This window comes from Hemisphaericaspora subhashii, assembly GCF_019202705.1.
Source record: "Hemisphaericaspora subhashii strain CBS 10753 chromosome Unknown scaffold102, whole genome shotgun sequence".
Lineage (NCBI taxonomy): Eukaryota > Fungi > Ascomycota > Pichiomycetes > Serinales > Debaryomycetaceae > Hemisphaericaspora > Hemisphaericaspora subhashii.
The window spans coordinates 1-14,402 of record NW_026057318.1 but is presented as its reverse complement, the minus strand read 5'-3'; the positions used below and the strand labels follow the sequence as shown (position 1 = coordinate 14,402).

Below are 14,402 nucleotides of genomic sequence, written 5' to 3'. Positions count from 1 at the left end.
ACATTAAACAACCCCACATCATAATTGTAATAAAGGTTGATTGAAATTTTAAGATAAATATAAATTAATTATCAAATTCCTTAATTTTACAAAAAATATTTTTTTTTTAGAAAAATGTTAAGATCAACTACTCTGAATCTTATTAGATCATCATCATCTACAACTACCAGATCAATTATTAATAGAATATCAAAAGCTACAATGGCCAGTGTAAATGAACCAGTTGTTTTATTTAAACAAGTAGGTAATGCCAATTTCATTACCCTTAATCGTCCAGCTAAATTGAATTCTTTAAATACTGAAATGATTGAATTAATGACTCCAAAATTAGTTGAATGGGCTCAAGAAACTGGTAATAAAACTATTATATTAAATTCAAATTCTCCAAAAGCTTTATGTGCTGGTGGTGATGTTGCTGAATGTTCAAGGACTATTAAAGCTGGTAATCCTCAATATCCTTGTGATTTCTTTCAAAAGGAATATAATTTGAATTATATTATTTCAACTTTCCCAAAACCTTATGTTGCAATTATGGATGGTATTACTTTTGGTGGAGGTGTTGGACTTTCAGTTCATGCCCCATTTAGAGTTGCTACTGAAAAGACAAAAGTTGCCATGCCAGAAATGGATATTGGATTTTTCCCCGATGTTGGTGCTACTTTCTTTTTACCTCGTTTAGATAATAGATTAGGTTATTATTATGCTTTAACTAATACAATTTTAACTGGTTTAGATGCTTATATGGCTGGTTTTGCAACTCATTATATTAAATCTGAAAATATCCCAATTTTAGAAAAGAGATTATCAGAAGTTGTAAATCATTTGGGAGGTGTTAAACATTTCCAAGAAGTTAATCAAGTTCTTGATGGAATGGCTGAAAAGAAAATCCCTGATGATTATAAATTCCCATTATCAACTGAAGAAATTGCTCTTATTAATAAAGCTTTTAATCAAAAATCAATTTTCCATGTTATTGAATATTTAAAGAAGGATGGTTCTGAATTTGCTTTAAAGACTCTTGCAAAATTAAATGAAAAACCAACTACTTCACTTGCAATTGCATTTGATTTAATGAATGAAGGGGTTAAGAACACAATTAGACAACAATTTGAATTAGAAATGATTGCTGCTACTAATCTTTCTTGTATTGATCCAGCTGAAAATGATTTTGCTAATGGTGTTGCTCATAAATTAATTCATAAGATTAAATCTCCACCATTCCCTAAATGGACTCCAGCTGAAAAGGTTGATAATAAATTTATTCAATCTATGAAATATAAGTCTAAAAATGTTTTGGAACATTTAAAAACCCCATTACTTAATCCATGGTTTGGTGTTGATTACAAAGAATATCCATTCAAGATGGGATTACCTACTAATCAAGATGTTGCTGAATATATAACTGGCACCGATGGATCTGGTAGAACTTATTTGCCAACTCCAAGTGAACTTATGAAACATTTCAAAGCTAAGTATTATAGTAAAGCTGGTATTGAATATAAAATTAATGAAATTTTGGCAATACATGGAAATACCAAGGCATATGATAACAAGTATGTTGGTTGGACTCCATAAAGAGAGAGAGAAACGTACGTTCGTTTTCTGCAATTTTTTATAATTTAATAATACATGATTGAATTTAATACATAAACAGTAGTGGTAGTAGTACATTGTATATAAGATAAAGAAACCCCTATATTCTATTTGAATTTTTCTACAATTAAATCTTCACCTAATTCTTCATAATCGGCTTTGGTAATAAACCAGTTATCTAAAGCAATCTTTGCACTATTTGAATCTTCATTATTATCATTAAGCATACTGGCTAAATTACAAGCCCCTAACCAAGCACCAAATTGACGATCCCAAATTTCCGCATTTTCAGTATTATTAGGTCTAATTTGTTGAACAGCATATGAGAAGGGATAATTGGGGAAATATTTTTGAGTTAAAGCTCTTAAATCATTAATTATATGATCAGGTAATCCATTAGCAGATGAAGTACCACCAGTAATTAAAACATTTGATAATAATTCTTTAAAAATTTCAATAAATCTTGCAAATTTATTTTGAGCCGTTGAATCATTTGTAGTTGGTAATAAACTTGCTTCTAAATTTTTTAAAGCTAAAAATACTAAGTTAGTTAAACCATGTGAACTTGGTTTATCTAAAGTTGGTTCTGGAATTGTTATATTTGATAATTTATTTAATGTTGGATCAAATAAATTTTCTAAACAATTCCGTTGATCAGTAATATCAAGATATTCATCCAGATTATATAATTTATAATGTTTAGTTTGATAACTTATTGTTAAATTCTTATATTCTTGTAAAATATTATGACTTGTATAATAATTCTTAAATGATTCAGATGCTCGATTATGGAACTTCGAGGGGATTAAATGATCAATTGGTGCCTTATTTTGTAAATAATTCAATACATGTAAATTCAAAAAATCACCAGCATATTTAGAATGATAAGTTGATTTTTGTTGTATAATTCCATCTAATATTGGAGTAACACTAGTAACACTTGATCCTATATCAATAACAAGTCCAGTAGATTTACCAGCACGATATAATTGAGCAATAGGAGTTTTAACCAATGAAAAGATTGGAACTTCTAAATTCTCAAATGCAATTTGACAAGTTGTTATTTTATTTTTAGAAGTATTCCAAGATTGTTCAGTTAATACCAAAGGATATTCTTTAGGATCAATAGGATTATGATTATCAATATTATCATAAACATATTGCCAATTATGAACAATATTATCAAAGTTATAAATTAAACTATTATTATCAAGTAATGTCATTACTTCATTCTGACAGTTAGCTTCTAATTCTTCATCACCAATGATAACTGCTTGAGTTTCTGGATTAATCATATAATTAGAATTAAATACTAAAGAAGGTAAATCTTCCAGAGCAAATCCTGCTTTGGTTGTATAAGATCCATTATCTATAACAACTGCCGGTGATGTATATGCCGCCATTATCTCTCTTTGTTGTTAAATCAGTTGTTCTTTTTTACAGCTTACTCTGAATGTAAACCATATGAATCAAACCATCCAATGTTTTGAAAAATTTCTACACCAAAATTTAAAGGTCGTGTAATTTGGTTAAAAACGGAAAGTCTAGACTTCATCTTCTATGTAAAGAATAATGACAAATCCTTCAATTCACAGACTCATCATCGCTTAAGAAATCGTCACATACAATTCTAACAAAAGATAGTAAGCATGTTTAGAGCAATAAGATCATTATCAAAAGCAAACCATGCCGTATCTCGTCGTTATTTCGGTACTGTTCCCACCGTTCCTACTTTTAAAACCTCCCAATTACCCAATGGTATGACAGTGGCAAGTGAAGTAATTCCAGGAACAAGAACCGCCACTGTTGGTATTTGGATTAATGCTGGTTCTAGAACAGATTCCCCAAAGGAAAGTGGTACTGCTCATTTCTTAGAACATTTGACATTCAAAGGAACTAAAAATAGATCTCAACATGTATTAGAATTAGAAATTGAAAACTTGGGATCATCAATTTGTGCATATACTTCAAGAGAAAACACGGTATATCATATTAAATCTTTATCAAAAAATTTAGATCAATCTATGGACATGTTGAGTGATCTACTTACAAATTCAAAATTAGAACCAAGAGCAATTGAAAATGAAAGATCGGTTATCTTACAAGAAAGTGATGAAGTTGATAAAATGCATGATGAAGTTGTATTTGATCATTTACATGCTGTTGCATTCAAGAATCAAGATTTAGGTAGAACCATTTTAGGTCCTCGTGAAAAAATTAAAACAATTAATAGAAGTGCTATATTAGATTATATAAAGACAAATTATAAAGGTGATAGAATGGTTTGTGTTGGTGTTGGTGATGTCGATCATGAGAAATTAGTAGACTTAACCAAGAAATATTTCAATAGAATTGAAAAATCAGAAGTCCCATTCCAACAAAATGGTGGAGACTTACCAAGATTCTACGGGGATGACATTAGAATTCAAGATGACTCAATGCCAACTACTCATGTTGCTCTTGCTGTTGAAGGTCCTAGTTGGAGTGCTCCCGATTTCTATGTGGCTTCCGTCGCAAATAATATTGTCGGGGCGTGGGATAGATCTATGGGATCAGGTAAAGATTCTCCATCGCCATTAGCTGTTGCTGTAGCAACTAGAGGTCCAGGGAATACACCAATTGCAAATTCTTACATGGCATATACTACTTCCTATGCTGACACTGGGTTAATGGGAGTTTATTTCGTAGCTGAAGCAGATATGGATTTGAGTCTTATTGTAGAAGAAATACAAAAAGAATGGGCAAGATTAAGAAATGGAGATTTTTCAGAAGCTGCAGTTGAAAGAGCAAAGGCTCAATGTAAAGCTGGATTTGTGTTAGCATTGGATGATTCAACAGTACTTGCTGAAGATATTGGTAGACAATTAGTCAATACTGGAATCCGATTAAGTCCTGAAGAAGTCTTTGATAGAGTTGATTGTATAACTAAGCAAGACGTGGTAAATTGGGCTAAGTATAGACTTGAAGGTGCTCCTATTGCAGTTGCTGCTTTAGGAAATGTAATGACTTTACCTTCCCTTGCCCAAATTTCAGAAGGGATGTCCATGTAAAGAATTCTACATTTTATTATTTTGTATATAGAAAATCATACACACAAAAACTCTATTAAGATTTTTGAATTATTTCAACAGCCGTAGATACATTATCGGTATTGTCATCTTCTGCTGGTTCGGGTTCCTCTTCTCCTTCTTTCACCAAAATAGATTCTTTAGGTACTCTCTTCATAACTTCTTGAGGTGGGAAAAGTTTTCCAATATTTTCAATCCATCTCTTTCTCTTTTCCAATAATATTCTTAAACCATTATTAAGTGCTTGTTGTTGAGGAGTCGTAGTTTCAGCCTTTTTCTTTTTATGCTTACCTTTCATACGTTTCATATATGCTTGATCAACTTGTTTATCTAAATCTTCCAATATAGCACAATATTCTTGATACGCGATATGTTCTTCTACCAAAGGTATGAGTTTCTTCCGATTGGCTCGGTTTCTATTCACGGTATGTTTAAGTTCTTGTTGTAAAGATCGTATTTCAGCACAAACTTCGTCATCTTCTTTATTCTTTACCCATTCATCATTATCAATAATACTAGCCGCTGATTTTTTGGGTATTCTTCCACCTTGTTTAGTTTTTACTTTTCCATCCTCGGTCGTTAATGGCAAGTTCATAAATATACCAATATACTTAAGCTCCCTCTTTAATCTTTCTTCAACCGAATGGAAATCACTTATTTCCGATGCCAGCTTATAATCCTCCGTGCTATTAAGCTGGGTTGCTATATGTTCCTCCACATCGTCTTCATCAATCTTTTCAGCCGTATTCTCTTTCTTTATTTCACCATTTTCTTCGTCGTCTTCCTCTGCTCCTTCATGGGTACTCAAAATCGCCGATAATAATCTACTAGAAAGTGGACCGCAGGAGATTTCTTCTGTGTATAATGTATCGTCGGTCAACTCCTCGATATCCCCCTTTGGTTTATATGAATCTGATAAAGGTTGCTGAAAAGCTGGAGAATTAAGTTTTGAAGAAATGGTAGAATCTTCTTCTGCCCATACATCTGCATAAAATCTACCTAGTTTAGGTATTAAGAACGGGGTTAAATCAGCATCATAATCTTGTTTTTCGAATCCTGGGGGGACAATATTTCTTTCACGAAGAAATTCAATATCTTCACTCAGATATGGTCTAAAATATGATTCAATATATGTTTGAAAAGTTGAAAATTGGACTTGATTAGTTGGCGGTTTATTTTTGGAAAAATCTATATTTGGAATTTCACCAGCAAGTAATTCTTGTAAGTCTCTTTCAGGATATGAAGCTACTCCATATTTTTTCTTCAAATATTCTTTACCTTGAGTTTCTAATCCATTTTTATCTTCTGAGAAGAGTCCTAGTTCGGATATAGCTTCTGCTGATAAAGTTTGGGATTCAACAAACTCCGCTTTGGGGTTTTTCAACCTTAGATCGTTATCGTGGGTGAATGATCCTGTTTGAACAGGCGGTACTACATCGTCCTTTGAATTGATTCTTTCCTTTTCTTCGTCCTCATCTTTCTTAACTTCTTCTTGTTGCTGTTGCTGCGACTTTTCTACAACTTCTTGGTCTTCTTCTTCTTCTTCGGCAACTGCTCCTGAACTTAACTTTCTTCGTTTGGCCAAATTGATTGATTCTTCGGTCTCGTCTATTCGTTCTTCCTGTCCTTCTCCTTCTTCTTCTTCAACTCCTTCTCTTTTCCGTTTCCTCGTCTCTTCTGTTTTGATCTGTTCAGTTTCGGGTGAAGCTTCATTTTTAATCTCATTCTCTTGTTGGCTGTCTATAAGTGATTTAATGGAATTTAGTAAGCCATCATCTATTTGTTCAATTTCATTTAATTCGCGATATAAATTCTTTAATAATTTATTTAAATTAAGTAAAGTATTAACATTTGGTATTGTTCTAATTGTATCACCATCAAGTAATCCAACAGATGAATCATACGTAAGTTTAAGTTCATTGATGATGTCATCTAAAATGGTTGATGCCAGATGCGCTTCACTCATTTTCTTATTCTTTCTCTCTGCCTCTATCTATCTATCTTTATGTAAATCCTAATGATTAAATTGTTCAGATCTGTTTATTCTTTTTTTTTTTGAAAGTTGCGCTTTTCCATTTTCAGGATTTTACGACTATTGGCTCTGTCGCGACATTTGCATATTATATGCCAGGGCAATTGTGAAATCAATGATTAAATACTATTGTAGCGTGTATATATATATGTACAAGAGATAGATACATGAGACTAATCTACTTATGGTCTTATTTTGTTAATAAATTGTTGATCACCCTTCTTTTTCAAAGCATCAACTAACTTGTTCACAACTGCATGTTTTTTAATTGGAGCATCTTGAGGTCTTTTCCATTCCTTTGGGAAATCGGCTATTCCAGTCTTACTTTGCTTAATTAGAGTCTTAGTTTGTTTAGTCTTGGTCTTCTTTTCTGGAACATCAGCAAAATCTTCTTTGCTTAAATCTTTAGCTTCAACTAATAACTTATTAAAAGTATCAACTAGCCAATTGACATTTTGAGCTGCTTCACGATATTGATTAGATTCCATGGTGAAAATATTAGTTTCACTATTGTATTTCTCATCAGCTAAAACTTTAAATTTATGTAATTGTTTAGCATCTAACTTCAAATTATCAACCGAAACCTCAAGAATAACTTTACGATTAAATTTATTACTTGTTTCTTTACCAAAATCAGTATGATAAGTCAATTTTAATGGTGTTTCAGTTTTTGGTTTTGGAACATAAGGTTGACGATACTTAACTAACAATGGCATTTCATAGGCACATACTCTATTAAGATGTTCAATTCTTCTCTTTTCATGTGGAGTAGCACCTTTACCTATAACATATTGATTAGAAAGTTTTGCTGGAAGTCCTCTTTCTTTCATTGGAGTGTTATTCATGAATCTTTCTTTGAAATTATCAATTTCAAACGCATATCCAATCTTTGGATTGTTGGCTAAAGCAGAAATTGTAGATAAAACTGCCTTTCTTTCTTCATCGTTAGGACTATAAGCAGTTCCCATATATTTCTTTCTTAATTTTTGTAATTCAAAAATTTGATCAGCTGGTAATCCTTGCCATGCGTGAGGATTAAGATAAAGGGCTTCTTCTGAAGCGCTGGAAGAACTGAAACGAATGGCCTGTACGGCTCTACTGGCACCTCTGAATCTGTTCATATTCTTTCCCTTCTTGATTCAAATAGCAGCTGTTCTTTGACTTTCTCCTATTGGATGTTCAAATTGAACTTGGTAAGTGAAAAAAAAAATTTTAACACGGCATTTGGTAGCGGGTGATTTTTGTGCAAAGAAACACTACCTTTCCAAGATATTCACTAAGGCATCCTATACTGCTATCTCGAACTAGAGAGAGTTTGTAATCTTATGTTAACAAAGAAAAACAGTCTGATAGAATTAAAACAATGGCTATACATAAGAAATACGTATCCTAAATAAACGGAATTTCAGCTTTGACCCGTTCATTAGCAAGAGTCTTTGCCTTGCGTGAAGGACGAGGATTTACTGCTACTCTGGGTGTAGCTTTACTCTTCGATTTCTTTCGTTGTCGATTTTCCTCTCCTCCCTGTTTACTTCTCTTCATTGGCAACTCTTCTTGCTCCACTTCTTCATTACTGTCGTAACCACTAGTAGCTTCGTCAACAAGATCCTTTACCTCCTCTTCTTCAACAACTTCCTTATCGGGGTTCTCATTACCTTCGTCAAATTCCTCGGCTTCCATCTCTTCTTGATCTATTTCATCATTTTCGTAATCTTCACCTTCCTCTGCTTCTAATTCCCCAGCATTTTCTTCACCTACATCGTCTTCTTCTTCCTCTTGTTCTTCTCTTGGTTCTTCTTCTTCCTGTACATCCTCCGTTGTTTCCCTTTGTTGAATCTCATCTTCAAAGTTTGCTGCTTCCTCGTTCAGAATTGGCACTGCTTCCTTTATTTCGTCTACTACATTTGATTTCCTACCTTCTTTGACCTTTAACCTAAAACCTCCCTGATAGGCTTCCTTTTCAATGTCCATGTCACCAAGTTTAACATGACCTTCACCTTGTTCATTCTTGATGTCGCTATCATCTATGTCTTTCTTGATGCTTCTGATAGGTGCTTCTTCTCCTTTCTCTTCTTCTGAGGGTTCCCTCTCTTGAACTTCATCTTCAAATTTGGCAGCTTCCTCGTTCAGAATTTGTACTGCTTCACCTATCTCGTCTACTACGTTATCTCCTTTTGATTTCTTACCCTGTTGGTCCATGGTCTTCAACTGAAGAACTCGATCATAGATTTGTTTCTTAATATCCGCGTCCCCGACTTTAACATGCCCGTCATCTTCTTCGCGTTTGATGCCGCTATCATCTAAGTCTTTCTTAACACTTCGGATAGGTGCTTCTTCTTCTTCTTTCTTGACACCGCTGTCATCCGCGCCTTCTTCTTTTTTGATATCTTTTTCATCCGATTCTTCTTTCTTAATACCACTGCCACTTGGCTCCTCTTCCTTGACGCCACGCTCTTCCAATTTCATTTCAGCTTTATTCAGTCTCTTCTTAAAAAATTCACTAATTGAAGGTTTTGCTTTAACTCTCTTAATATTTTCCTCTCCCTTATTCATGGGTTTTCCAACATCATCCGAAACTTGATATCCTTCAATCTTAATACTTCCTGCATTAGTCGTTGAATTCAATGCAAAATCAATTAACGAATCATCCCATTCTTTATTTGGATCCAACCACGCAAACCATTCCTTTGAACGAGGGGTAAGAATAACTGGTTTTCTATCATGTAACCATGAAACATCATTAGTATCAGTCTTAACTGCAGGGGCAGTAATAATCGTAAAAGAAGATAAGTAGTCTTTATTATTCTTAATCTCATTATAATTGAAATTGTGTGAGTACATTCCAGCAAGATATATGATCTTTTCATTAGTAGCATGAACATAATAAGGAGTCTTTGATGATTTTGCTTTCAACCATTCGAAATATCCCGTAATTGGAATCACACATCTATGTTTCTTACTCGCATTCCATTGAGGTGCCTTTTCTTTTAATGATTCCCGTCTACAATTGAAAAATCTACTCGCATATCTCGATATTTCACGCGAATACTTTTCACCTTCGTTATCCTGTCCCTGTCTGACTGGAATAGGGTCTTTGGGTTTGGCCCATGATGGAACAAGGCCGAATTTCAGCTTTTCAAGTACATATGTCTCATCAACTCCTTCTGGAGATTCAACCATATATAGTATCAATGCTGGGTTTGTAGGAGCGATATTATAGGAAGGATCAAGACCAGTGGCTTTTGATATATCGTATTGGATATGTCTATTTTGTCCATCTTCTCCAATTGTATATTCAAATAATAGATCATTGGTTTCTTGTGGTTCAGCCCCTGAAACTACCGCGTTTCCAAAGTCGTTAGGTAATTCATTCAAGTTCTAAGAGATGTTAGCAATGCTTATACTACACTTGGCATTTTTACTAATCATTTTTACGTACTACGCCAAAGGCAAATCGTCCGCACATTGTTTCCTTGTATTCAGTGTTTAACAATTGTTAGTCCTTTAAGAAAGGAAGAAAGATAGAAAGTGTGAAAACTTGTAAAGAAAATGAATTTTCTGGGGGGTATTTAAATGCGCGTTTCTGTAAGTGAAGAAAGTTAGGGGGTTGAGGAACGCAAGGTTGCTACAAAAGCAAATTTGCTGTTTTAATGAGGCGTTCATAGAAGCAAGTTTATGGTACGTATTATTAATCTATATTATCTGGAGAATTGCTATCTTCGTATAAATCAGCTTGAGAATCTGGTTCTAAAAATTCATCATAAGATTTACCAAAATTATCAGTACAATCAGGATCTTCAGAATATTGAGGTTGATCTTCTTTACTTAAAAACTCATCATATGCAAAACTACTTCCTTCACCAATATCTTCATCTGTTGGATTTTCACAATCAACTTGTTTCTTTGTCTTGTAGTCTTCACGTAGCTTCTCTCGATAACTTGCCTTAAAGTTCTTATAATCTTCTTCTGCCTTTTTTGCATCTTCATATTCATCTTCACCAACCTGTGGATCTTTGACACATCCGAGATGCATATCCTCCAAGAACTTAACTGGTTCCATTCCATCAGGAAAATAACTCTGTTTTACAATCCCATGCTCAAATCCAGGATTATACTTATATTTCTCCCCATATCCCAACTCCTTCATCAATTTTGTCGGAGCATTACGTAAATGTAACGGAACGGGAAGCTTTAACACCTCTGGCTCTTCCAGAATTAATTTCTGTGCAGTACGAAGTGATCTATAAGATTTCGTAGATTTAGGTGCTCGCGCTAATTTATTAGTCACATGAGCCAATATGATCTCACCTTCTGGCATCCCAACAAATTCAAGTGCTTCTTTGGCTGCGACTACAAATGGAAGACATGAACTATCACGAAGTCCGATATCTTCGGATGCGATGACTATCATTCTTCGCATGATGAATAAAGGATCTTCTCCTCCTGATAACATTTTGACTAGGTAAAACATGGCTGCATCGGGGTCAGATCCTCGGACTGATTTGTGAAAGGCACTTATGATATCATAATGAGATTCTCCATTTCGGTCATACATTTGGTGGAAATTTTTCGTTTTGAATAGCTGTTTTAGCATTTCTGAAGTTATTTTGATGACTCCTTGTTTGTTTTTGGTCTCTTGAGTGTTTCCTTCCTTTGGATTGTTGTCATTTCTGGTGAACTTCTCAGTTGAGAGATGGGCGTTTACTGATTCAAGAATATTTAAAGCAATTCTTGAATCACCCATACTTAAATCCGCAATATAATTAAACGCATCCTTCAGTAATGATATATAATGTAACTCATAAACCATTTTTCTAATTTTATTGACTTCATACAAAGCTCGACTAAGGATCTTCAACATAGATTCTCGATTCAAAGGCTCCATTACAAATGTATGCATTCTGGATAATAAAGCATTGTTTAACGTAAACGAAGGATTTTCCGTAGTTGCCCCAATTACAGTCACAACCCCCTTCTCCATCACTGGTAATAATAAATCTTGGACCGCTTTATTAAATCTATGTATCTCATCAAGGAATAAAATAGTCAGCTGTCCGGTTAAACTCTTATGATTTGCAGCTTGGGTAAAAATTTGTCTTAATTGTTTCGAATTTGATTCTGCTCCTGAAAGTTCCACAAATTTACAACTCGTTGATTTGGCAATTATTCTCGCAATGGTAGTCTTTCCAATTCCAGGAGCTCCCCAAAGTAAGAATGACGGTATATGATCCCCTTCTATTATTGTACGTAATGGACCATTCTTACCAAGTAATTTTTCTTGACCGTAGAAATCATCCAATGTCTTGGGTCGAAGTCGATGGGCCAAAGGTATTGAAGCTTGTCGTTTGAGTTCATTGACTTCTTGACTTCTTGCAAGGATTTCTGAAGTTCTTGGAGGAGTTGCTACTACCTCTTCTATCTTTTCTTCTTTGATATGAGCTTGGGCATCTTGACTAATTGATTTAAATTGATCTTCCAAAGATATCTCTTGACTACCATTTGACTCATTTGATTTCTTTTTAAGTTCATTCTGAAGTCGTCGTTCTTGAATAAGTATAGCAGCAAGGCTATTCTTCTTTGTTTCAGTCTTTGGTTTCTTCTTCAGCGAAGAATCTGCTTTTAGACCTAATGCTGAAAATGCATCTCGTTTCTTGACATCAATTATTTCAACCGCGTCAGTACTTGAATTTGCTTGGGTTGCTTTAATTTCTTCCTGTGTGTCTAAACAAATATTCACATGACGTTCCAATAGACTCAGTGGGAACGGTTTGGAACAGATAGGACAAGGCTCATTCATTTAGCTTATATCATTTGCATTGCTGTAAAGTTTTTACCAATCAATCTAGATTCAAAACCAACGCGATTTATACGAGAGTTAGAAGAAGCGCGAAAAATTAAAGATCAAATTCCAGAACCACTGACTATTCCTTTACCCAGTACGACCGAATATGAATGATATAGATAAGCAATCATCTCCAGAATATGAACTACCTCATAAACGAAGAAGTCCAATCTCCACCACTTCCTTAACTTCCAAAAAATTCAAACTGACCTCACCGACATTAGAACTACTCGAGAAAGAAACCGATGAAGAATTAGCCAAGCAATTCAAAAAATTCACCAATGCTCCAAAATATGATTTAAATAGTGAAGAGTTATTCTGTATATGTAGAAAACCAGATATTGGTGAGATAATGGTTGCATGTGATGGATGTGAAGAATGGTTTCATTTTAAATGCATGAATGTAAATCCTGAACTTTCTCATTTGATTGCTAAGTTTTATTGTAAATTTTGTAGTTGGAAAGGAAACGGGAAAACTTTATGGAAAAGGAAATGCAGAGTAGAGGGTTGTTATGAACCTATTCGGAATGAATCAAAGTATTGTTCAGATGAGCATGCGAAGGAATTTATTCGTCTGATGGTATTAGGAGGGAACAACAAACGATCAGTTCAGGATTTGGAGAATGGAGTAGTTAAGGATGTAATTGATTATGTCAATGAAGATCATGATAAGTTGGTTAGTTTGGGGAATAAATTTCCTGAGTTGGAAGTCGTTAAGCAATATTTAAAGGATGAATTAGATCTAGATTCATTTCCCACTGACGTTAAGATGAGGTTACAAAATTTGAGCAAGAGATCAGAGAAAGTTACAACTGACATTGATCAACAGAAGAAACAGATGGATCAATTAGTTAAAATCAAGGAGAATATTAAATTGCTTAATGAAAAACTAGTGTCATTACTTTATCCTGAAAGTGTACAAGAAAGCAGTCTAAAAAAGAAGTCAAAGAAATCAAATAAACTGAGAAAGGATAAGATAGATTTATGTTATTGTGATAGGTCAATTGATGAAGGTAAATCGCTAGTAAATCAATTAGTTGAACAGGATGAACTATTTGAAAAGTTTCAGAATGTGATCAGGAGAAGATTATTTGACAATGATGATGAGCTGGATGCCGAGACACCTGAAGAAGAAGATAAAGATGGTGGTGATCCTGATCGTTTCATGAATGCATTATGTATAATCGATAGAAGGAAGTGCTCGCGTCATAATGGTTGGTGGAATCTTGAATATGACGAACTTTCAAAAAGGATAAGTACTCTCGAAGAGAGGATTGAGCTTCTTAAGAAACATCAAACAGATATCTTACGACAATATTCTATAGATGAATATGAAAAATCAAACTAGATGTGTAGTATTAAAAATATAGAGTCTTCTATTTTCTCTTTTGTCCATTAATTGTAGCAACAATTCTTCTTGTATGTTTATAAGTTCTAAATTCACATAACCAAATTCCTTGCCAAGTACCAACAGCCAATCTACCATTCGTTATAGGAATGTTTAAATTTACTCCAACAGTTGAACTTTTGACATGACCAGGCATATCATCAGGTCCTTCATCTGAATGAATATAAAAATCACCTTCTGGAACCATTCTATCTAATGAACTTGTCATATCTTTTCTTACATCAGGATCATAATTCTCATTGAGAGTTAAACCAGCACTTGTATGTTGTAAAAATAAATTGACCATACCAATTTGATAATCTTTAATTTGTGGAATATTTCTTAAGATTTCATCAGTAATTAAATAACATCCTTTACTTCTAGGACTAAGTGAAAAAGTCGTTTGATCCCAAGACGATGACATTGTTCTATCTATACTACCTGTGAAGTAAAAACCGACGATGAATAACAAGACTAAGA

The 14,402-nt window shown here is 34.0% G+C and overlaps 9 protein-coding genes across 9 annotated transcripts; 3 read left to right on the top strand and 6 right to left on the bottom strand. All coding sequences in view use genetic code 12, as the record gives it.

Moving 5' to 3' along the window:
- Window positions 1–114: 114 nt before the first annotated feature.
- On the top strand, window positions 115–1,575 carry EHD3 (mitochondrial 37S ribosomal protein mS47; the record flags this gene model as incomplete). The annotated part of the gene is made up of 1 exon (XM_049407353.1): window positions 115–1,575. One exon carries the CDS (start codon window positions 115–117, stop codon window positions 1,573–1,575), a length of 1,461 nt encoding a protein of 486 aa, XP_049263215.1.
- A 125-nt stretch (window positions 1,576–1,700) lies between these two features.
- J8A68_003491 (uncharacterized protein) lies at window positions 1,701–2,996 on the bottom strand (the record flags this gene model as incomplete). Its single annotated transcript, XM_049407352.1, has 1 exon — window positions 1,701–2,996. One exon carries the CDS (start codon window positions 2,994–2,996, stop codon window positions 1,701–1,703), a length of 1,296 nt encoding a protein of 431 aa, XP_049263214.1.
- A 246-nt stretch (window positions 2,997–3,242) lies between these two features.
- Window positions 3,243–4,643, top strand: MAS1 (Mas1p; the record flags this gene model as incomplete). The annotated part of the gene is made up of 1 exon (XM_049407351.1): window positions 3,243–4,643. The coding sequence occupies one exon, from the start codon at window positions 3,243–3,245 to the stop codon at window positions 4,641–4,643; it is 1,401 nt and encodes a 466-aa protein (XP_049263213.1).
- A 55-nt stretch (window positions 4,644–4,698) lies between these two features.
- Window positions 4,699–6,627, bottom strand: NGG1 (histone acetyltransferase; the record flags this gene model as incomplete). Its single annotated transcript, XM_049407350.1, has 1 exon — window positions 4,699–6,627. One exon carries the CDS (start codon window positions 6,625–6,627, stop codon window positions 4,699–4,701), a length of 1,929 nt encoding a protein of 642 aa, XP_049263212.1.
- Window positions 6,628–6,875: 248 nt separating this feature from the next.
- On the bottom strand, window positions 6,876–7,814 carry J8A68_003488 (mitochondrial 37S ribosomal protein mS35; the record flags this gene model as incomplete). The annotated part of the gene is made up of 1 exon (XM_049407349.1): window positions 6,876–7,814. The coding sequence occupies one exon, from the start codon at window positions 7,812–7,814 to the stop codon at window positions 6,876–6,878; it is 939 nt and encodes a 312-aa protein (XP_049263211.1).
- A 268-nt stretch (window positions 7,815–8,082) lies between these two features.
- Window positions 8,083–10,159, bottom strand: J8A68_003487 (putative peptide hydrolase; the record flags this gene model as incomplete). The annotated part of the gene is made up of 2 exons (XM_049407348.1): window positions 8,083–10,071; window positions 10,133–10,159. The coding sequence occupies 2 exons, from the start codon at window positions 10,157–10,159 to the stop codon at window positions 8,083–8,085; spliced, it is 2,016 nt and encodes a 671-aa protein (XP_049263210.1).
- Window positions 10,160–10,381: 222 nt separating this feature from the next.
- J8A68_003486 (ssDNA-dependent ATPase) lies at window positions 10,382–12,490 on the bottom strand (the record flags this gene model as incomplete). Its single annotated transcript, XM_049407347.1, has 1 exon — window positions 10,382–12,490. One exon carries the CDS (start codon window positions 12,488–12,490, stop codon window positions 10,382–10,384), a length of 2,109 nt encoding a protein of 702 aa, XP_049263209.1.
- A 151-nt stretch (window positions 12,491–12,641) lies between these two features.
- Window positions 12,642–13,883, top strand: SPP1 (Spp1p; the record flags this gene model as incomplete). The annotated part of the gene is made up of 1 exon (XM_049407346.1): window positions 12,642–13,883. One exon carries the CDS (start codon window positions 12,642–12,644, stop codon window positions 13,881–13,883), a length of 1,242 nt encoding a protein of 413 aa, XP_049263208.1.
- A 28-nt stretch (window positions 13,884–13,911) lies between these two features.
- J8A68_003484 (uncharacterized protein) lies at window positions 13,912–14,346 on the bottom strand (the record flags this gene model as incomplete). Its single annotated transcript, XM_049407344.1, has 1 exon — window positions 13,912–14,346. One exon carries the CDS (start codon window positions 14,344–14,346, stop codon window positions 13,912–13,914), a length of 435 nt encoding a protein of 144 aa, XP_049263207.1.
- Window positions 14,347–14,402: the final 56 nt, after the last annotated feature.